General features: G+C 37.2%; 1 protein-coding gene across 1 annotated transcript; it reads right to left on the reverse strand.

Annotated features, from left to right (window-relative positions):
* Positions 1 to 10,241: 10,241 nt before the first annotated feature.
* On the reverse strand, positions 10,242 to 11,394 carry LOC121426770 (galanin receptor 2a-like). The gene has a single exon (XM_041623164.1). It carries the CDS (start codon positions 11,382 to 11,384, stop codon positions 10,311 to 10,313), a length of 1,074 nt encoding a protein of 357 aa, XP_041479098.1. The 5' UTR covers positions 11,385 to 11,394; the 3' UTR covers positions 10,242 to 10,310.
* Between the last annotated feature and the right edge of the window lie 13,513 nt (positions 11,395 to 24,907).

Consider the following 24,907-nt stretch of genomic DNA (forward strand, 5'->3'; position numbering starts at 1 on the left):
ATGCAAGAGGACGTATAAAAGGCAGTGTAGGGGAAGAGAGAGAGGGAGTGAGATAAAAAGAATGGTGATTTATGGAGAGGGGTTAGATTCCGAGAGAGAAGGAGCAGGAGATATGGAAAGGGAGGGGGGGGGGTAAACTCCCACAAAGAAAGAGAAAGAACAGGAAGACACAGAGAGAGGAATAAGGGATGAATATGGGTAGACACCAAGAGTGAGAGAAAGAGTAGGGGTGGGGAGAGATGCCAAAGACAAGAGAGTGAAGTTACTGATGGGTTAGGAGAGGAGATAAACGTAAACTACAGCGAGGAAGGCACCGATAATTAGGATGGGAAGAGGGGGTGGTATACAAGTTGAATGAGTTGCCTTGGTGAATGTTATGTACTTTATTATGCTTCATACAATTCTTCGTATATCTATATTTGATATACCTCACCCATGCGCTTGTACCTAGTTAAATGATTATCCTCATAAAATGGGAAATTGGTAAGGTACCAATAAATGCTTCCCTTTCATCGAACGAAAGAGAACTAAAATTGTCGTGATAAATGTGAATCCAACACCTTTGCTTGCCATTAAAACGTCCAATTGAAGTGGTTTATTGATCAGTTCAAGCTTACCAAGCACGAAACGTGCTATCGATTAAGTGCAAACTTTCAATCGATATTTGACACCTGAAGATCAAGGTCACGTGACAGAAACGTAAATAGAGCGAGGAAATTCTTACGAGTATGGTTAAGGTAGTAGAGTGAGAGGCAATTAATATAAGAAAAGAGGGCTAGTGTGAGAATATAAGGAAAACGAAGATGGTTGTTTTGTGGACCCTGTTCTGAGGATTGTGAGTTAGAAATTACCCATTGGTTATAAGAGAAATTTAAAGACCTAGCCCTATAAAAAAATAATAAAAAGACAAAATCACACAAAAGCTAAGTAGTCATACTCATTTATGTTCTGTGACACACTAGTATTTGAAGAATAGGCCTGCCTTAATGTCTAATATCACTCGAAGGAAAACTGCGACAACCACAGTTAAAGGCGGAGTTCACCCATACAAATATATATAAGAAATAGCAGGAAAATAAAATAATATTGGTAAATGTTTTGGGTAGAATCCATCAATGATTTAAAAATTTGTCAGGTTTTTTTCTTATTTGTGACGTCATAACTATGCAGGCAATTTGCCATACATCATGAATTTAAAAATCAATGAAATATCTTTTTCTCAGAAAAGTGAATATTCTACCTTCAGTATATCAACAGACAAATTATTTCACACTCTCTCCAGAAAGACGTTTTTTTTAGTTATCATGAACCATTAGAAAATTAAAATTCATGAATTTTATAGGCCTATTAACATAACATAATCATGGGGCAGCTGCTTGTATAATGACGTCACAAATTAAAAAAAACCTATCATTCAAAATAACTTTCTTAATCTTTAATGGAGCTTCCTCACACCTTCACGATTATTTAGAAATTATTTTTAGAGCAAACTCTTCGTCAGGGTGAACTTCAAATTTACGCGAAGAAAATATCCGTTGGTGAACATGTTAAAATGCAAGGATCCATATAGCATTACAGGCGCGGTTACAGGAGGGGGCCGAGCCGGCCCCGCCCCCCCCCCCCCCTATTTTTTGACAAGCTGCAGTAAAAAGTGTAATCTTTAGCTTGATAGAAACTATAAAAACAGAAAGAAAAGTAAGAAAGGGGTATTATACCCGTCATTTGTAATTTACAGCCTCGTAACAGCCGGCCCGACCCCGAAAGGGAACAAGAAAAAGGTGAGGGGAAGAATTGGAAAATAGACTTTATATAAAAAAATTTTGCTCGCTCTTCGCGCTCGCATTGCCTGTGTAATGAATCCCATTCAAGAGGATTAAATGGCACTTAAGGCCGTTCCACAGTTAAAGTGAAATCCATGTCATTTTCACCAAACTTTGCACATAGATACTTTAGAACCTAAGTATTCGAAATATGCAAAGATTAACATGGGTCCATGAGCTAAAATTATTTGCTATAGAGCTTAAAATTTCACCCAAATGGATGTTCTTAAGAATTGCGCATTCAAAAGAATTTGGCATTTTTAGACCTTGCAAGATCACTACAATGAGTTTGAACCTCTATTAATCAGTCAAAATACGTAAAAAAGTCATCAAATTTCGCAAGGAGTTAATAAGTGTGTCATTAGAATAGAGAATCTATTTATAGTGCTATTTGTTTGCAATTTTAAGTCTGACAGCACTGTCAGTTCTTAAAAGTGACGGAAAAGATGACAAAAACCCAAATTCAAAATGTGAAATTTCAATAACAAACTGCAAAAGTACAATAGATGCTGCACTTTATTCAAAATCCATGTCATTTTCACCTTTTCACGTTACTGTAATAAAATTTCGGCTCGCGCTTCGCGCTCTCATTGTTTTGTTGGATACACATATTTGTTCATGATTAAAAACTGCCCAGAATCTTCAGGTCTAAGGACATAAGTTATCACAGAATTTGAGCTCGCGCTCGCATTATATATGAAGACCACATGATATGTTTCACTAAAACAATAAATCTAACATATACTCAAAACTTCAGTCTTTACTTCGTACTACCCTCTGAACCCCCCCCCCCAAAAAAAAAATCATATTTTAGCGGCCAATCAAGTAAAATGTTGATGAAAATATTCCCCCCCCCCCCTCTATTGGTGAAAGCTTGATCCGCCCCTGCATTATGTACATTGTAGGAATATTTATCTTGCCGATACTCATTTTTCATGACTTGCTTTTCTGGATAATGTTCTTCCTGTTTTGTGAATAGAAGAATTTCACATTTCTTAAGCATGACATTTGACGCACTCGCTGGAACTAAAATGTAAATAAAATCGTGCTGAGAAAGTAGATATCTCGCAATTACCATCATAAACCGTTATCATCCCCAGAAAATTGCTTTTGATGACTGGACAAACTTTGATAAGTTTGGCGGGAATTCGGCACGGCGGCGGGCGGCAACACACGATGATGAGAATAATGTTCGTGCAAAACGCGTCAAATTGTGATTACTTTCCTCACGCGGGAAAAATCCCTTGATTTGTCGAGGTAACATTAATGCGGTTCTTTTTTCTTTTCTTTTTGCGCGCGCGAAGTTTGGCTAGAGTGGATGTAAATATTGTACCATTAGGTGTGCTTACATTAGCTGTTTCGGTGCCTGTACTGCAACCCACATCTAGGTCTTTAGGTAATCGAGCCAAATTAAGTATTAAAATCCACCGTGCACTAGCGTACCTAAGGAGAGGGGGGGGGAGACTGCCCCCGTGACTAGTCACATTTCATGCAAGGGACGAACCCCTGCACCCCCCCCCCGACGAGTCACAACTGATCTCTGACTAGCGACAAGTGGCCCCCCTCTATTGAACTTGAGGACCTTTTCTCTTTTTTTTGCTTGTCATTTTTTTCCTGGTACGTAAGCCTTTATTTGTGGTTGAATACTTTTTTGTGGGGGGGCGGACGAATTTGACCCCCCCCCCCCCTATTGGAAAATCCTGGGTACGCCACTGCCACCGTGGCCTTAACCACGGTGATGTCTCTATTAGTATGTTTGATTCAGGTATACAGTTACAGTATACCTTTTTTGAATTAGGAAGACCGCTTTGATAAAAAATAGGGTTTAGGTAATTGCAGAAGTGGGTCGGCGAGATTTAGAAACCACAAACAGCGCGCCATTAAACATCAGCAAATAGCCTAAATATCCTTTCCCCGATCGATGCTCCTTCTGTTATTCTGTTCACAATTTTTTTTACAAATGTTGTTGTCTATCATTTTCCCTTGTTTCATACTGTCCTCGATGTTGGATTTTTTTCTTTCCTTAGTAGAGTACATAATTTCTCAAAGAAGAGGGCTTTTTCTAACTTTCTTTTCAACATCGATGGATCCACTCTCTAATCACAAAGGCTAATCTAGTCCCTCATCACATTCCTCTTGGAGCGATACTAGGGACAAATCCCTTTAAATCCTTTAGAGTGCATTATGACTCCTTTTGGAGTGAAATGCATGTGCCTCTTCTCCAAAAAGAGTCACAAGGCACTTAAAGAGGATGCACAATTCACTCCAAAGGCACTGGTCCCTAGAATCACTCCAAGATGAGTGTGATTACGGAATAGAATCATTTAGTAACTCTTTTGCAATTATAGAGCGGGGGAGGGGGCTTGGCGATCTGCAGTTTAGGGAATAACGAGATAATGTTGGGGGGGGGGGTTGGGGGGGCTTTGAATCACATTGCAAAATTTGGACTTTTTCAGAGTTTTGCCTATATTCAATTTTGTTTAAAGTTATATTTGAAAAATCATTCTAGAGGCGAGACTAGAATTGTAGTCCATTAACTTGACTGCGGCACTGACTAACTATCAGGTAAGCCTTTTATCAATATTTTCATCCGACAAGTTGTCAGATCTGACATCTTTCCTTGATACTGATTGGCTGAGAGGCCCTGTTCCTATGGTTACTGTCGGATAAACTGGTACTTGTTGAATAAAATGTCCGACAAGTCCTTTCATGAAATGCCCCCCTGAGCCACACCAATAAAGCTGATCACTGGCGCAGAAATTACGATTTATCCTAACTATTGTGTTCCGTGATGAGGCGTGCTGGTCGTATGAAAATAAACCCTATCGGTTACACGGGCCTAATTACAACTGGCAGGCAAAAGATATTCATTCGAGCCAACCCATACTTTTTCAAATTCAAAATTTGATATTGCTGATTGACAAAAATGAATTAATATGATTGACAATCTAACACTGATTCTAGGGAGGATACCTACTGAACTTCCTTTTCCAAATTGGAAACATATATCACTACTTGGGAACTATTTTTTTACTGGCGGAAGAATTAGGGCCATCATATCTCTCAAGTGATGAATTTGATCCTGTCAGGTGTAGTCTTTTTAAATGAGCCGGTCGAGGTACCCTTTTCTGGTCAGATATGGAATGTCAGACATATATCCTGTCCACTGGTAGTAAACATTCAACCCGCGAATTTCTTCCTTATTTTTTATGATTTTTTTAAGTGCGAATTTAACACACGAGTCTATGGGAAATGAATTAGGCCCGGGATACCTATTATATCGTCATGTGTACTGCCCTCTCGCGACGGATGCACAAGTACTGACAAATTACAAAATCGCTGCCGGGCCAGAGCAATAATGTTTAAAGTACTGGAGATCATGAGTATGATGAGGATTGGCGGTTGTGTGTACGGCATTCAACATAATCACAGTTATTTTAAAGCAATACATACGTTTTGTTCTAAAAATACTTTGCAAACAAATATTAACTCAGTAGTCTCAGCTGTAGAAACGAGCCTTCCTATTTGTTGATTGTCGTTGCCATGGAAACCACAATCGTCCAATTTATCGCCTGCATGATTATTGTTGAGCTGATGGAAAGCGCGAGTGATCGTGTTACGCGCGAGGAAATACCGCCAACCGATTACATTTCACGATCATGTTAACAGCCTAATCAATCTAAAAGGATACACGATCTCCGAACTGTTTAAATATTTATCGTATTTTTTGTGGTTACTTTTTTCCCCCCCCCCTGAAATAAATATGATTTGACTTTATGTATAGGGTAGAAATAAAGTAGAAACCACAGAAGAAAAAGCATTACATTTATATTTGAAATAACTAGGTTACGGTCAGGCGCGGATACAGTGACCTGCATACACTGTAAAAACGCTGTTTAAAATTCTAAGCACGTTGTTAAAGCCCGTCGCTCTAACAACTATTGTTTAAATATTTTAAACAACTGTGGAAAATTTTTAAACAAGTTGAGTAAGGAGTTCAAACAATTACAAAAAAAAGTTTAAACAACTTGTTAGAGTGACTGCATTAAACAACGTGCTATTTTTTTTACTGTGGGGGGGGGGGGGGGGTGAGCGGGTTGTACTACACTGTTAGAAAATTTGTCCTTAAAATAAAAGAAGTTCCTGCAGCAGAGTCTCGAGAACACCTGTAATCTTACCAAATTGCGTAACCTTACAGGAAATTGGTATTGGGTGTATGGAACCTTACAAATTTCCTTTAATAAACACCCTTTTCCCCTTTTTGAACAGACCTGATCTGTTAAATTGCAGAAAAATTCCTGTTTTATGAATTTACAGAATGATTCTGTGATTGCTCTTTGCAAAATAGTCTTTATTTTTTCTGTAAAATCAGGGTATTTTTAACAGTGTACCATGCATGCTCTCTTTTGCATGTCAAACACTCATTGAGTTTTAGTTTCTTCTCCCTTTCCGGTTAATTCTGATTTAATTGTTTTATATATTTTTGAAGACAATTTGCAATTGTACACGATTACTCATAATCTATTTTTGAAATATTCTAAATTCGATACCTATGTTGACGTTTTGAAAATATCATTTCTTTATTTCCTTTTCTAAATATAAAAAATACGAGAGAGAAGGGGAGAGAGAGAGAGAGAGGAGGAGAAGAGGGGAGTGGGAGGGGAGCGAAAATGAGAAGAAAGAGATGGGATGGGGAGAGAAGGGTTACGTTGGGGTTAAACGTGTTAAAAAAGAATTAACTTGTTGTTGGTTATAGTCTCTCTCGGGTAACGAGCGTTGGTGAATTGACACCCCACTCAATTGGCTAAATTTGCGGTCTTCAAAGGAATGGAAAGTGGGGGGCGAAATAAAGCGGTGGAAAACGAAGTATTTACAAAAAGGAGACGCAAATGATAGAAAACTAAAACAATAAAGTTGAAAGAAACTGAAAATAAGGAGAGAATACAACCTCTGTTTTCTTACATTTCCTCTCAATTTACTTACTTCAATATCCCTTCCTTTTAAAAGTTCAATTTCTTGATTTTCTTAAAGTTTGTTCCCTACACTATACTTATTTTCCCAACGGCAGTTGCAAATTTGTCGACAGAAATTAGATTTAAAGGAAACAACTCTTCCCATCGGTCGCTGGCTTCGATCTCTTGGGTCATGGCGGAAGCAATCTTTCTTTATTGGAAAAGGGGAGAGGGCACTTCATCTCAAATTATATAATAATATAGGCTATTTATATTGCGCACATATCCACCTTGTTAGGTGCTCAAGACGCTCCTGTATTACTCCTACAATAGACTGTACAAAACGTAAACCGGCTGTGATTTTTTTACATGACCACCTCTCCTTTAGAACTACCAAGTCATACAATGAAGCAAATTTGAATGCGGTAATGGCTTTGTGGATTTGATACATTTATTTAGCAAATTTAAATATATAACAGTTATGATTCAGATATGATACATTTATTTTACAGCATCTAAATTTGGTATGATCTGTGAATACAATGCAAATAAGAAATACGTTTGATGTAACTGATTAGGAATGATGGATCTGCTTCATTGTCAGTTTGTATCTACCAGGGTGTGTGTGGGTGTGTGCGTAGGGGGTATTGACGATGAAGGGTCAGGGCCCTGGGACGATTTTTTGACAGGGGTACTGATGTTAAATTGGACAAGCCCCCCCCCCCCACCCACCCCAAAAAAATTCTGTACAAAATATTTGAGGATGTTTTTGGTACATTTCTCCATTTTGCTACATCATCCAGAATTCCTGGGGGTGCTGCTCATGGAAAAGAACACACGCAGCACCCCCACTTCCCAGGGCCATGCGAAGATTGTGAGGGTGTATACACTGTTGATTTAACACCAGCCCGGAATCTATATGTATGTCCACACCAGAGAAGTATTAAAACAACACCAGTTTGGAATCAAACCGATGTTGTTTTAATACTAAAACACCTATCTGGTGTTAGACCAAAACGAAATTGGTGTGTTTAACACTTCTCTGGTGTGGACATATATATAGATTCCGGGCTGGTGTTAAATCAACACCATAGTTTTTGCATTGTAGATGAGATGTAGGGGTGGGTGGTGGTATCGTTGATGCTGCTGCTGATGATGTTGATATTGAATGATGATGATGATGAATGATGATGATAACGATGATGATGATGTTGATGATGAATGTTGTTTATGATGATGACAATTGAAAAAAAATGATGTTATGTATCTTATAAAACAGAGGAGCTCTACATGAAACAAAAAATAAAACGAAAGCTAAACAACCCTCCCCTAAAAAATAAATAAAATAAAATCATATTTTTCTTTGCCCACCGACATCTTGCCTCAATTTTAGCATTGATCAAAGTCCCTAAATGGGTTAAGTGACTGTAAAATTTTCTTCGGAACATGATGTCGATCAATAATTAGACAATTTTGCCAATCAAATCCTCATAAAAATAAAAATCACTATCTTCAATATTACCATGACCCTCAGCATCTCTATCAAAACCATCACCATTGTTATCATCATCGTCATCATCACCATCTTCGTCATTATCATCATCATTCATCATCATTGCTATCATCAACATCATCAGCATCATCATCATCATCACCACCACCATCATCATCATCATCACCATCATCATCAACCACCATGACAACCAAAACATAAACATCGCAATTATCGTCCTCATATACTTATGGGGATGATAGTCACAAAAATATTAGCTTTGTATTCAAATCATCATTTAAAGACATTGAAATACAACCTCGAAAATTGAAGCTTTATAGGGGGCTGCAGCACGTTCAATATATGAATTATTCACGACAACAAGATGCAATGTTCCAAATCACGATAGAAGGGGGGAAAACAGACGGAATTTTTGTCATTTTATCATAAAAATACTGCTCTAAGTCGCAGTCCAGGGAAACGTTTCAATAATTAAGTGCCATACAGTTAAAACAACTTAAAAAATCAATAAAACTAGCTTTTCAACCAATCGGATAACCACATTTGGAACGTCCAACTTTCGCCTCCAACACCAAGGCCAACACCGGACTTGAAATCACCCAATGTCCAGCTTAGTCCATTCAATTCATTGTCCTCTTCAGCAAAATAGATGGTATTAAAATGTATACATATATAATACATTTGCGTATAAGCGTCGTATGACGTTAACAGATATTTTCACTTGCTTTATCAGAAACTTTCTTCAACAGGTGACAAATAATTGAAAATCCACTAATTTTGAATGATCGGAATGTACATAGTCAAGGTGCTCGCGCGTATTTGTGAGGTTCGTTAAAGGTTGTCAGTTGATAGAAATGAATTTATAGATTTTTTAATACATATAAAATAACAAATGAATAGCTAACGTGCAAAAGGGACTAAATCAATTTCTTTATCATTGGCATTTTCTTGCATGTTTAATTGGACATTCGCTATGTGCATCAAACCGACTATAGCCAAACCCTCAAAGTTTTCAAGAATTTTATTAAAAATGCACGTGAAATTTACATTTTCATGCAAAAGGGACTAAATCCACTTTTGCTCATATAAATCAATATTTTTTCACTAAATCAATGTTTCCATCCGGAAGTTTTGTTCCTTTGCTTAAAAATCATAATAAAAAACGACAGTTATTGAGTCCTGCAGATTTATTTCATTTAATATGAATTCCCTTTTGCATGAAAAGTCAAGAGGGGTTGCAGATGTACAGAGGGTTTAACATTAATGTAATAGTTCTTCTCTCTTCCCTTACCCTTCCTTTTGTCAGCATAGATGTTGAAATGATTTACTGGTCTGTTTACTACTGACATGCATAAGTTTTTGTCTGACATAGCAACAACTTGAAATTACTTTTCATGCAAAAGGGAATAAAGCCATAATAATTATTAATATAAAAGAATCATATATAATAACAGACATCTCCAGGATTGTTTTAATTCTCATGTTTATTACCTATATTGCTGACTCTTGAACAGAGTGTAAGATCTTCCTGAAAGGAAAGATAGATTTGGGTAAAATAAAATATGTTGATTTATTAAGAATAAAGAAAATTGGATTTAGTCCCTTTTGCATGTAACGTCTTCAAATGTTGATAACGATTCTAAAGCAATGTTATATTGTTAGCCAGCATGTTGATGTGAAATGATGCAAATGAATATTTCATTTCATTTAGATCACGGGCTACTTGGTTTTTTTTCGTATGATTACTAATTCTCACTGTAATTTTAACATTGTTTTTTCATAACATTGATGTACAAGGCAATATCTGCTGTAGGCATATTCGTTCTTGGTGTACTAGCCTATTCTGATCTATTCTTCTTCTTTTTTCAGCATATTGCTGCCCATCAATAATTGTGCGACATGTACATCGCCAATATTATCTACAAAATCGTCAGCCTTTAAGTACACAAATAAATACAGCCTTTTAGTACACATGCACATGGTCAAAAATAAATTCTTTCACTGTTATTTTCAAAGGCATCATTTTCAGCCCATCTGTCCTCCTTGTTTCGCCAGGGTATCGGCCATCGTTTCCTCCTGTCCTCCTGCAATGGTGTTAATACTGTGAACCTTGTTTTTCTTTCCTTTGGTGAACAGCTCTCGCAGGGCCCGCCGGAAGTTCGCATTTCTGCAGGCATAAATGAACGGATTCATGCAGCAATTGGCAAAGGCCAATACCAAAAAGGTAGTGTAGAGAGAGCCTGTGAGAAAAGACGCGTCGAGTATATTCATCATGTAGCAGAAGTAGGCTATCTGGTCAGGTGACCAACAGATGATGAACGTGATGACGACCATGAAGAGCATTTCGATGACCCGACGTCTTGCTTGCAGAAGCGACAGCGCAGGCCCGTTGCTCTCTTTGCGATCCGACGTCAACGAACGAGCCTGCGCGCGCAGGGACATGACCGTGCGCGTTTGCGTAAACAACATGATAACCATGGGAAGGAAATACTCAATGAGGAAGAAAGTCACTCCGATAAACTTCTGAAAATGGAGGCTTGGGTATTTCACATAGCAAGTGTGACTGTCCTTGTTTAGAAAATTGATGTAGAAACTTTGAGTGTTCAGTGTTATCGATGCAGCCCAGCAGCCGAGGAGAACATAACGAGGACGCTTCTTCGAAAATATGGTGCGGTAATGAACCGCGTACACAACTGCCACGTACCGTTCACAAGCGATCATGGTAAGTGTGAATACGGACGCGATGATTGATATCCACATGGTGACATTGGATCCCACGAATAGTATCCTGCAGTAGAGTTCTCCAAGGAAACCTGAAGGCACAGACACTTCCTTCGGTCTCGGGAACTGATGAAAAGACGTGATTAGATCCGCAAAAGCTAGTCCAACGATGAACGTATTGGTGCAACTGTTCATTCGCTTCCGATTCATGTAGACGAAGATAACGAGAGTATTTCCGAGAGTCCCAAGGATAGCAAGAATCGTTCGGATTATCGTTTGCCAGTTCCACTCAATTGGACGAAACACCCATTTGACATCGTTGTCATCACCATAGATAGACGTGTTTTCTGTAGTAAACTCCATGATCTTAGTGTACATTGATGTCGACGAGATCTGAAAAGAGAAGAAATAATTATTGACTTTGGACCTAAATCACAATATTTGTATTAATATATAAATATATTGTAGTCGACATTTTGACCTAAGATATCAACACCTGTAATTCGAAGGCAGCCGACTTCCTCGTGACTGTCTAACAATTTATAAAAAAAATGCATACACTCACACCCGCGCAATTTTAAATATATACATTACATCATCCACATCACAGACCGAATACACATTCAGGAGACAACGGGCACACGCACAACCCCCCCCCCCAAAAAAAAATACATAGTACACCTTTGTTATTTTATAAACGCATGCACGTCGTCCTCATTCCAGACTTTAAAAACTATGAGAAAAACAAGCGCACGCACCCCCCAAAAAAAAGGGATATACGTGGAGCGTTGTGGTCCAGTGGATCAGTCTCCGGACTTTGAAACAGAGGGTCGTGGGTTCGAATCCCAGCCATGGCGTAATTTCCTTCGGCAAGAAATTTATCCACATTGTGCTGCACTCGACCCAGGTGAGGTTAATGGGTACCAGGTAGGATTTATTCCTTGAATGCTTTAGCGCCTACATGTATATGGCGCCCAGCTACAGCGCTTTAGAAATATATATATTTATTGTTATTATTATTATAAACACATCTTCCACATCCAACATAAAACATAAAAAATATTTAGGAAAAACAAGCGTACACTTTCACACCCACCCTATCTACCCACACACACACACGCATTTACGGACACAAGATGAGTATTATTTCAATATCCGAGCAGCTCTTTTACATCACATCAGCTTTATCACGACAAGTTTTGATATATCCACAAATAATCTCCATAGCGTACACTGTGTCGAGTCTAATTAATTGGGAAAGAAATCCTTCTTGATATTGCATACCTTCACATTCTGTTATTAATATTACTCCCGCGGCCCTATGTTCAATGAGATGCAATCAAATGCAACCCTAAAAATCACACGCATCCTGATTTTCAACCAATCAAAAGCGAGCATTCGGTAACTTACATGCTTGCTATGCAACCCCGGGGAGATGAAATCATCAACCGTCGTGGACAATAATAATAAACACCCTATTCTCCGTTAAGGTGGAGAGAATACAACAAATTTATATACAGCTGTGACAAAAATAGCTAAAAGGTTGAAAAGCTGAAAAACTAGCAATTAAGTATGATATGGAAAAAGGAGGAAGAAAAGGAAACGGATTCAAGGAGAGGAAATGGTGAAAGGAAAGGCTATAATGATTTTTCTTTGTGTTCTGAAAGTCATCTTGGCAGAGAAGTGACCTCGATACAAGGTCTATGCGAACCAAACGCAATCACTGCAAAACACAATAATTCAGTTCCATAAAAAACGAGTTTTGTAATCTGCTCACGTTGCATACCGCAGTGGCATAGAGGGCCCTCCTTTCTCTAAAAAGAAATAATTTGACACAATGCAATTTTCTGAAATTAAGATAACACATCTGAAAATCATCACATGGTGTGCACATGGGCATTGCTGCAATGGACATGAAGGAGGAAAAAATGAACGAGCACTGTTTCTATCATCCTTAATAATTTAGCCTACTTCTGAACATAAAATAAATTTCTAAAGGCCTCCATCCTTCGACATTCAGGTTTGTAGTAGTGCTTCTCCTCTCAGCCTGCTGTCTTTTTTAAGAGAAGATAGTACTTCTGCTAGTAAGGAAAGCGATCGATATTATTGAACCTAACCTTCATCAAGAGGCTCGATAAGAAAGTCTACGATCAAAATAATGGACAGTCAATTCGAGAAAAAAAACAGGTTGATAAAAAACACAAAACTATCGGAAGCAACATTTCAGGGTCTTCAGGATTTCTGCTGAATGAAAAATATATTTTAATCTGTCAGTACAGTGCCAATAGCCTCGAAGGGATTTTAGCGCTGCGACGCAGAACCCTTTAAAGAACATAGAAAATGTATTGCCAAATGAACTTCAGGTTGATAAAAACAAAAACTATCGGAAGCAACATTTCAGGGTCTTCAGGATTTCTGCTGAATGAAAAATATATTTCAATCTGTCAGTACAGTGCCAATAGCCTCGAAGGGATTTTAGCGCTGCGACGCAGAACCCATTAAAGAACATAGAAAATGTATTGCCAAATGAACTTCAGGTTGATAAAAACAAAAACTATCGGAAGCAACATTTCAGGGTCTTCAGGATTTCTGCTGAATGAAAAATATATTTTAATCTGTCAGTACAGTGCCAATAGCCTCGAATGGATTTTAGCGCTGCGACGCAGAACCCATTAAAGAACATAGAAAATGTATTGCCAAATGAACTTCAGGTTGATAAAAACAAAAACTATCGGAAGCAACATTTCAGGGTCTTCAGGATTTCTGCTGAATGAAAAATATATTTTAATCTGTCAGTACAGTGCCAATAGCCTCGAAGGGATTTTAGCGCTGCGACGCAGAACCCTTTAAAGAACATAGAAAATGTATTGCCAAATGAACTTCAGGTTGATAAAAACAAAAACTATCGGAAGCAACATTTCAGGGTCTTCAGGATTTCTGCTGAATGAAAAATATATTTTAATCTGTCAGTACAGTGCCAATAGCCTCGAAGGGATTTTAGCGCTGCGACGCAGAACCCTTTAAAGAACATAGAAAATGTATTGCCAAATGAACTTCAGGACAAACAGCAACCAAGAACTCTTTGTTAGAAAGTGGAAATCAAAGCAGCAGTTTCCACCTGAACTCTGGAAAAGTGACACAGTAGGGACGATTCTGCTTTCGACAAAGACCTTCAATATTTCTAGACTGATCAAAAACGTTCGATAAAGTGAGTCATTCGGTACTTATTCGTAAACTACATAGATTTGGGGTATGTCAGAATGCTTTGAAATGGATTGTTCTTTTCTTACAAACCGGGTCCAGCGTGTTCTGTTCCAAGGTGGTCAGCCGGATTGGAGTTCTGTAATCTCTGGAGTCCCCAAGGGGAGTGTCATTGGGCCTATTCTTTTTTATTTGTGTCCTGCAGACCTGCCCAACTTAACTTATGCAGGTACTTGCTTGCCCCAATATGCTGAAGACACAGTGCTGTATCGTACAATATGTATACTGGATATCACTGAAGTTCTCCAATCTGACCTTGACTCCATAATCCTCTGGTGCAATAATAATTCCACGGAACTGAATGCGTTGAAATGTAAGATAATGCACATCACTAGATCTCGAAAGGTTATTACAGATCAATACTTTGCTGGTAACCATGCTCTCGATATTGTTGATTCCTGCAAATGGCTTGGCTTGATCTTGAGCATGTGAATTTTGTTGTATCCAAATGTTCCAAACTGTTAGGATTCATCCGCTGGATCGTGAATTCACGAAATCCTTTCATTTTGAAACGTTGGTCTGTTCACTTTGTCAGCGTATAATTAAATGCGGTATACCAGTCTGGCTACCCCATCAAAAAACCACTTGTCCTCTCTTGAAGCAGTTCAACGTCGATTCACACGCTTCTGCTTTCCTTATGATCGGGCAAATGCACTATCTTATGATGAAATATTACACAGCTTAGAACTCCCACCACTGTATAATAGACTGGTCTACCTATCTACTGCCTTTGTTGTAAAATCGTTGTTTAGAACTTACGACATACCTACTCTTATCTTACCGAGGCCAAGAACTCGGAACTCTCACAAGTTACTCTTCATCCATGAATTTGCACGATGTGATGCCCTGAAATTTTCTTGTTTCTATTCTTTCCCAAGATTCAGGGAATCTATCCCTTCAGAGATCAGAGATCTTTGCCTTGGTGTATCTGTCACTCCTTTCCTTAATGCTCTACGTGAACACTTATTCTCCATGCCTCCAATTGAAAATGCAGAGTAGTGTTTTCGTCTTGTCTCCGTTTAGACCTCTAATCTCTCTTTCTGTTTTCTCTATTCTTCCCCAGTTCTCTAAACTCTTTGTTCCCTCTCCTCCTCCTCTTCTTTTTTCTTTTTCTTCTTCTTTTCATTCATCTTCTTTCTCTCTCCTCCCGACCTCTCTCTCTCTCTCTCTCTCTGAGTATTGTATACATGCATATGACGATTATTTTGATACTATAATTTTACTGTAATGTGTATGTAGCATGATCGTTGTTGTCACGTTCGACGATATTGCATATTCTCTGCTTTGGTAACATTGAAGTTCTCACAATTTATGCAACTCAATCTCTTTAGTCTTGACTATCTGATGACAGCATAACGTTGTTTAATTAAATACATTAACACTTCATATTGACTGGATACCATAATTGCACATGGAAACGTACACTCTAATTATTAAGTTCTTTGTTTTAATAAGTAATGCATCCAAACATATATTGTCATTTTATACCGATTTTATTTTTGTATATTTGTAAACCCCGACTCGCGAGGAGCTTCATAACAGAAACTAGTTTTTCTTTTAGTCCTCCTATGTACAGAGTATTATACACAGGTTCGTCATTTTAATTATCATAAATGATGGCCAGTTTACCTACAAAATCGAATCATATGAATGCAAGGAAAAGAGAATGCATTGAAATTTCTTCTTGCCAAGAGTCGAGAGTAAAGGTTAAGAGCACGATTGCGATCAATGCCATCGAAAAAGAGCGTTTTTTCAATGGTCATTGTTAAAAGAATCACGCTAGCGCTAGGCGACCCCTTTTTGTCAAAAGCGGAAAGGTTAGGTAGCGGGAAGATCAAAAAGGGAAAAGAAAAAGACGGAATTTAAGTTTGCAAACAAGAGAAATTGCAGCCATGCTTTCAGAAAGGTACGAGTAATATATTTTCATTCCTTTTTAGATGGCTTGGAAGAGAATGAAAGAAGTGAAAACCATTATCGTGATAACACAAGACTCTCAGCAACTCTATATACTTCATATAAAATACACAAAATATCTTCCATCGAGGTCGTCATTAGTTTGTCATTGACGAAGCTTCTAGATTTTCCGATCAATTCCAGAATGACCACTTAAATCATGAAGGCATTTTATGCCCTTCCATCAGAAATAGATGATGACACGTTATGAGGTCAAGGCCAATCGTTATCTAACTACCAGCAATCTGAAAATAAATCAAGATCTCAAAACCACATGACATCCAGATCAGTCTTATGCATTCCTTCCCTTTTTACTAAGTAAATGGCATTTCGTTTTGCAACAATACCGAAAAAGAAGACAATCCAGGATGTCATCCGCATCAAAGTCATTATTGCGTGGGAGAACCAAAATCGTTATCTCCACGGAACACGAAATGAATCAATCATTTACATCAGATTGCACACAGTATCGCTTTATTTTATTCCCTTTTTTCGTTTTACATAAGCCTCCCGGTACATTATTCATTTTAAGGGTACGGATTATGTGGAGAAACAGAAAAGGTGAGGCAGAAAAATACAAGAAACGAAATGAATCAATCATTTACATCAGATTGCACACAGTTTCCCTTTATTTTACTCTTTTTTCGTTTTACAAAAGCCCCCTGGTACATTTTTAAGGGCACTGAGTGTAATGGAGAAACTGAAAAAGTGAGGCGGAAAAATACAAGAAACATAAGATATGGAAGCTGTCTTTCTTTTTTGAAAGGTGTTTGGGGAGGTAACATACAGGCCCATTCTCCGAAAGTAGGCCAGTAAATAATAGCGATAGATGCAAGAAGCGGCCAAGGAGTTCGAAATCGAGACATTCATATCATACTTCAAACAAATCGAGGCAAATAAATGATTTGATTACAGGTTGAAACAAACTAGGGTAGAAAGAAAAGAAACTGGAAAAACTATGGAAATGAGAAAGGAGAAAGTGTAAACGGCAAGTACATGTGCATGTAATTATATCTTGATCCATATCACCTGCAGACCCGTGTATTGAAATATCCTTTTAGAACCTATCATTTCATAAAGGTTAAGGATTAGGGTTAATCATAATGATACCAATGATACTGAGATATAAAAATCAATGGGACTGTTCGACACACATTTGTCATATTAATGATCAGTCCTCGTCAACTTTCAACTGATATATAATCTACAGCAAAACTCGACCACAATGTCACCATTTACATGTATGCTCCTTGGGATTTCTTCCAAAATTACAAACAAGGATGTGAAAAGGGGCAAAGAATCAATCCTCTGTCAGACAATCTCGCTCAACAAATTCCCGTTCATTTCGATTCAATCTCACAAGTAAACATAATTTACTTGTATATACACCCTTCACGCAATCTCTCAGCAGTTCCCGCATTTCCGCTCTTTGTCTTTTCGTCATTACTTTGTTGATGTTTTTTAGTTACAGTTTACGAGCCCGATTAGGAAATCTTTGTCTTGATATGAAAATCACTGATAGATTAACCTGACTCTTGAATCGGTTATGATTTATAATAAAATCTTCAAAAAATAATAAATATTCGAAAGTTACTGGATAAATTCAATATGATATTAAAACATATTGTAGAGAGCTGGTGACAAGGCAGGTCGTGACTACGAACGTGTGTGTATTTAGGTGTGGGTGTGGGTGAATGTGTCTTGTGTGTGTGTATGTGTGTGTGCGTATGTCAGTATGGGTGAACTTCAGATACAAGACTAATTTTACAAGGATGGCATCGAGAATGAGATTAACAATAATGACGATTACACTTAAAATACGTTAATATCTAACGTAGATCTATATTTAATTCATAATGTTCAATAAAATATGATTTGTAGTTTAGGTACATTGAATTGAACTGAATTTTATTCAAACCAGTCGAAAGGAGGGCAAAGTACAAACAAAATAAACGGTTACATAATAAATAAATGAAAAATGACAGGTTTGGGACCCCAAAGAAGCACATCTTGTAATCAGGGGCCCCTGCATATGATATTTTACTCAAACATGGAATAACTATGAGAAAAAATACAAAGTATTTAAAGATCACAACAGAAACATTACCCACACGCAGGCATATGCACACTAAAACACACTCACGCACCCACACATTCCCACTTCAAACATATCACCGCCAGATGCACCTAGCAACTGGTCTTAAATATATCAAGATTATTAAGAAATGCCAATCCATATTCAATCCCGCACACGAATACAAACCCACACAATCAAAAAAATATATTCAACTGTATTCGGGGCAGGCCCTGCGGTATATATATATATATATCCCGTCTCACCTATCCTAACTGACCAAATATCTTTGTAAGGATCTGAATCTTTGCGATGAATCGATCGTGCGAAAAAGGCGTGTTTCTGCACAGATAATAGCCGCATCACTCGGTAACCCAGTACGAAAGATGGATCAGAATATCAGCAAATCGATCAAACTGCAGTAACTAGAGTACAGTAAACTTCAGACGAACAAACTCTCCCAGCAAACTATTAAACATTTGCTGCAGCTGTTGATGGGAAATTAAAAGATAATTAAATGGCTTGCAATACTCGCCTATTTTTATATCAACGTTTGCCGATCATGCTTCATGTGACGCGTTGGCAAGGTCGCAATCGACATTTAACCAAACATCATATCACCCTTCTTTACATTGTCTATACTGACATGTTCATAGTAAATACATTTTTTGTTTTCATATATCGAGAACCAAATTTGTCAAGTGAAGGGGAAATATATACTAAAAATAGACTACTAAGAACCATAAATGAACATTCGCAAAATAGGGTTGTCGTGACATAAAATGCAGTCTAAATTTTAATTATGCCTTGACATTTCATTCGTGCTTAAAACGGAATCCAGCTGATTGAAAATGTGAAAATGATATTTCCTAACAATTCAGGAAGTCACTTTGCCTTTCATAAATATTTTGCTTTCATCCTAAGAAATTCATGTCAGTACTGGAATGCTCTAGAATGATGTGCAAAAACAGGCCTTTTCAAAATTGACTATTTTTTTTGTTACCGTGGGTACACCACCCAAAGTATTTCGTAGAGTGTGGGTGTGCATAAAACAGCAATGGAAAACAAAGAAAAAAGGATATGGCGTTTTTTCCCCTTCAAATCCTCTGGAAGAGTAGATTATATAGAAAATATCAATCCGTCAAACCTCCCACTTAAATCATGCACATGCATGATAAAAGCTATGTAGATATCAAAACACTTTGTCTCAGAGTAAATCCCAAACTGAATTGGATCGCCATTTCTTCGATGCGAATAAGACTTTCCATCAAAAGAACACTGGCATGAGGCTTATTCAAACACCCATAATCTGCACACTAATTGAAATTACCCTTTATGACAGTTCTTGACTTGCTATTGTAATGAAAGATCACTTGCAATTTTCGATTAGAGAATTTTTTTCCCGTAACAATGAAACTCCGGGAATAATGCCATTAATGAAGAATTTTTTAAAGTTTCGAGTCGAGAGGATATATATAGGGACTTAATTCATCTTTAGTGCTTACTAACATTCCATTGAGCTCCGCAACATAGATGACTTCTGATTGGTTTCTGGTCACTGTCTCGAAGTAAGTGTTGATGCAAGAACGAACATGATTGGCCATTGGCATTTATTACGATTGATTGCAAATTTTGATCGTACTGGGTCCGGGGCACGTGACAACATTTTTCTACGATTGATTCCATAGACTACCATGTATAATCAATCGTAAAAATCAAGCGTACGATCAATCGCTAACCCTTGTGTTACGGGACCCAGGTTTTAACAGTATCACTGTAACCTCGCCATGCGTGTGTCCGGGCGCCGTGGGATTTAGGAACGCGTGCCAGATAAGACGGAAAACTTGATATGATCGCAGAGACTATCAGGGTCATTCCACCACAAGATGAACATGTTGAGGTTCGATATAGCACTTGAAATTGTCGAGGGACGAAAAGGACTGATGACGACAAAATGGAACACGCTACTCCGATATTGTTTGACGTAATATCAGAGATTAGTGTAAATAAAGTTTTCATTTATTTTTTAAAGAAAAAAAGCGATATGGGTAACGCTAATAAATATTTAAAGATAATTCCCATGTGAAATAATTGAGCGTTATGATGGCAACAGCAAATTATTGAAAAGGCTTGGCAAAATATATTAGATCTAATCTAGATTATGCATTCAACAGAAATATGCTTGATATGATTGGGGAAATAATGTAAGAATGTTGGATGGGGTACACACCTAAAATGTTGGACAGCATACTGTCCACTTTGTTGGTTGTTGATAATATATATATTTCAGGGCAATTATAATCCAATTGAGCAAATTTATTACCCAATTATTAGTTTTTATTACCCATTTTGGACAGACTTTAACCAATAGTTGTGTGAAGAGTATATGTTGCCTTCGTGACGAGTAAAAATTGGGCCTTTTTAGCCCAACCTTTTTAAGAGTATACATATGGGCAGAGCAATAGATAGAGAGGGAGAAACTCACCGAGTATCACAGCCCAGGGCCGTCGCCAGGGGGGGGGGGTGCGGAGTGTGCGAACGCACCCCCCTTCAGAACCAAAAAAAAAAAAAAAAAAAAAATAAAAAAAAACGGAGGGGGGGTAGGGATACTTGAGGGCTCTTTTGAAAAAGATCTGGCCGGCGGGCTATATAACTGCATGAAATTGAGTTAATACGTTGTTTTTTGTGTTTTGTGTTTTTTTTTTTCATAAAAAGCACCCCCCCCCCTAGAAAAAAGCTGGTGACGGCCCTGCAGCCTAATGTCAAACTACATGTATGTATAAAAATATGTGTCCGTTCTCAAGCTTTAGCATTGCCCCAAATCTATTTTAAAAAAAAATCATTATTCCCCCGAACCCATTTTCGCCAGGAAATGGTGCACATTAGGTAATAAAGACAAGAATAATCATTATTCATATAAATTTACTTACTAATGAAAGGAGAATATCAAATGGCAAAGATCCTAATGTTCACAAACAGACAAATATATAGGCTTATACCGGTTAGCAAAAACAGTAAAATCACCAAGATCGGGCCAAATTCATGCTACTTACGACTGTCCAGGCACATGCCAGATGAGTGGGCAATACTAATGGACAGTACTAAGTGGATTGGCTCTTTTAAGCAAAGGTTACCTTTTAAAAAGCAATACATTATGTAAACGAAATGAAGCGTCCCACTGTCTAGCCCTAGGATGAATATCTGATAAGAGTTTATCAGAAGAAGTTTCGTTCTCATTGGTAATGTAATCTTTCAAAATATATTCTCTATGGATTTAAATAATGTATGTCGTTTGTTTATGGATGTTGTTTCTGAACGTTTGTCTTTGAAATCACTTATATTCTGATCATTCAAATGATTTACAGAGGAAAAGGGCTGTTTAAAATCGTTATACAACGCTGGGGGGGATTTCATAACAGTTGTTATACAGTCTGGACAAATGTCTGAAATCTTAATCAACACAGTTTGATTGTTAATATTGAAATCTTCAATAAATTACGAATGGTTGTTTAAACTGTTTAAAAAATTGTCTAAAGATCATTGTAATGAACATTGTTGTATAAATAGCTGCGGGGTTTTGTTTTTGTTTAGTTTTTTTTACTGGTGATAGTGTCCAAGATGAACGCCTCTTTATTGGGTCTAGTCAAACTACATGTAGTAGACATCGGAGGTGAATAGCCTATGACTTTACATACATTATTTTCATCTACATAAGTTTGGATTTAAAGTTATAACATCATTTACGCCATAATGGATATACTCTCCTGAATGTGAATTATATTCCTTATGGATTTAATGCGTGGGCGCATCATGGTCTAGTGGTTCTATCTCTCGCCTTTCAAACATGGCGTGTTTTCCTTCAGCAAGACATTTATCCACACTGTGCTGCACTCGACCCAGGTGAGGTGAATGGGTACCCGGCAGGATGAATTCCTTGAATGCACGAGCGCTAAAAAGCAGCTCGAGGTAAAGCCGGGGTAATAATAATAATAACAATGCGCCTCGGAATAGATTGTTTCTAGATTGATGGCGCTATATAAATGCCTATTATATTTATTATTATTATTATTATTATTATTGTCATTATTATTATTATTATTATTATTATTATCAATATTATTATTATTATCATTATTATGATTTTCATTATCATTATGATTTTCATTATTATCAACTAATTAATTTTTAAATTGATCTATAACCACCTGATCATTATATGCCAGCGGGTCCCACACTTCCCTTATCATTAACCTGATTTAAGCTTCAGTCACACCCGCGAAACCGACTCCAAAGCAACCGATGGTATGGCATTGGAAAGAACTGGGCCACGTTTCACAAAACCTGCTATAATAACAATGTTGCAATGAGAGTTTACAGCTACTGAAATCCTTCAAGCTGATTGGTAGATGGTAGATGTTTTATAGACATTGTGCACTTCTTATTATAACAAGTCTTTATCAAACGGGAGTACGGTTAGAAGTCGACTTCATAATGAGGACCCCTTTACAATAAAATAACCTATTACAATAACTCTACACTCTAATTGTATCTTTCATAGAATCCTTGACTTTGATTGGTTATTGAGCATTCGTACAATGGCAATTAACATTTGGATGGCAAAGTTACACTTTAAAAAACTAATGGGTAAAATTTTAACCAACACGAGGGTTACTATGTGTCCAACCTATTTTGGAGAGTATTTATCCAATATGGGAAGCATATTGCCCATGCAGTAAGGTTAAAAAATAAGCAGCAATTACTTTAGAATGGGCAAAATTTTCATCACACTGGATTAACAAAATTTCCCCAAAGAAATGCCCAATGTCGGTTGGACACATGATTACCCTTATGGAGCATTTTTTTTATCCAATATTTTTTTAGAGTTTACTATAATAGTAACTTTTTTGCAACAGGATCTAGAAAGCTATGTAGTAAATTTCACTTAAATCAAGTTAAATTCTTACGTCTGGTCGGCTAAATAAAGTCTGTTAGAGATGCAAAGTCACGTTTGACAATGTTCTATCCAGAGGCCTAGCGTTCAAGACTCCAACATGACTGACAATAAAAGCATATTCGGTTACCTCACCAATTTCCATGGCATCGATCTCATGGTCGGACATGGGGGAGGGCGTCGTATTTCTTCGTTTTAAATTAGACACTTTACATTCGCCATTATTAAATAGACTCTTAACATCAAGGATTGAAAACCATTTCAGAAAGGTAATTTTGTGAATAGTCACCAGCCGAATATTGGATATATTTCTAATTCAAACGATTAACTTTCAAATTTCAATTTATTAAAATTTAAATATTTTAGCTTTACATTTTCAATCCAAAAGGTTCATCATATGTCTGAATATAATATTTCGTCTGGTCACGAATCAAATCCTATCTAAATTGATTTTAAATCCGAGACATTTAAAGTCTCTAAAGGACACCTCATAACTAGATACCGTGACATTTGCTCCGGCGACAATGGCTCCGCTGCAAATCACACACATCTATTGAATCGCCGTCTTCAACCCTGGGTTCAACACTATACCCTAAAATTATACCCTAAAATTAATCCTAAACCTAACGTAAAGCCCTATTGCAACCCTAACCCTACATCGTACACGAAATAAATCCCGGAGACATTGTCGCCAGAGCGAACGTCATGTCACCCATAATTGAGACTGTGCTTGTTAAAAGCTTTAGCGGTTGTTTTTTTACATGAATAAAAATGTAGGTCGATATTCATTTCTTTTCCATCTTGAGCCAAAGCCATGAAACAGCTGGAAATATAAACCGTAAGAATTCATATCCGAATAATATAACCATCGGAAGATGAAACAAAAAGTGGGTTGCTGCATGGTGGTGTGAAATCGAGAGAATCGACATCCAAGATGATTGCGTCTTCTAAATAATAAAAAAAAACCTCATCCGAAACCACATCCTATATCTAATCATTGAACGCCAACCACAATGGTTTAAACATAAATGTTAAACACAGAGAATGTATAGGAATCAATTATTTGTTAATGGAAATTGGACAATTTCATTTTATCTTCTATTCGCTTAGTTTTGCTCTTGATAAATTGGTACGTTCTTAAATTCCGTCCCAGATTTTCTTACTGAGTATTATATTAATTATTCACTTATTGTACTCTATATTGTGTAAAAGTTTTGCTTTGTAAAAATGTATTTTTGTATTCCGTTGACGGGAAATAAATTATTCTATCTATTTGGTATTCTTAAAGTTATATCATAGGATACACTGTATAAGCGTTATTACTTTATATCATCAATGGTACACTCTAAATTACAGGGATTTAAAATAAGTCCTTATGGACTGTAGTTAGGGACCAATCGAATTCCGGATTTAGTTTGAATCCTTAAGATTCATTTTAAAATCTCGAAAGATTTAAATTTAAAAAATCATTTGAGATTTAAATTTAAGTCTTTAGGATTAAAACTAAATCCAGAAATCGATTGGTCCCTAACTACAGTCCATCTGGACTTATTTTAAATCCCTGTAATTCAGAGTGTACCATTGATGCTTTCAATCAAATGTATGGTAACGTTAGACAATTTTTCTTGTATGATTTGAAAAAAAAATCTATAGTTGATAGTT

The sequence above is a fragment of the Lytechinus variegatus genome, chromosome 13 (genome assembly GCF_018143015.1).
Source record: "Lytechinus variegatus isolate NC3 chromosome 13, Lvar_3.0, whole genome shotgun sequence".
Classification (NCBI taxonomy): Eukaryota; Metazoa; Echinodermata; class Echinoidea; order Temnopleuroida; family Toxopneustidae; genus Lytechinus; species Lytechinus variegatus.

Bases quoted from the DNA above. Each gene is read 5' to 3' on its own strand.
- LOC121426770 (XM_041623164.1), bottom strand. From the start codon at position 11,384: ATGTACACTAAGATCATGGAGTTTACTACAGAAAACACGTCTATCTAT.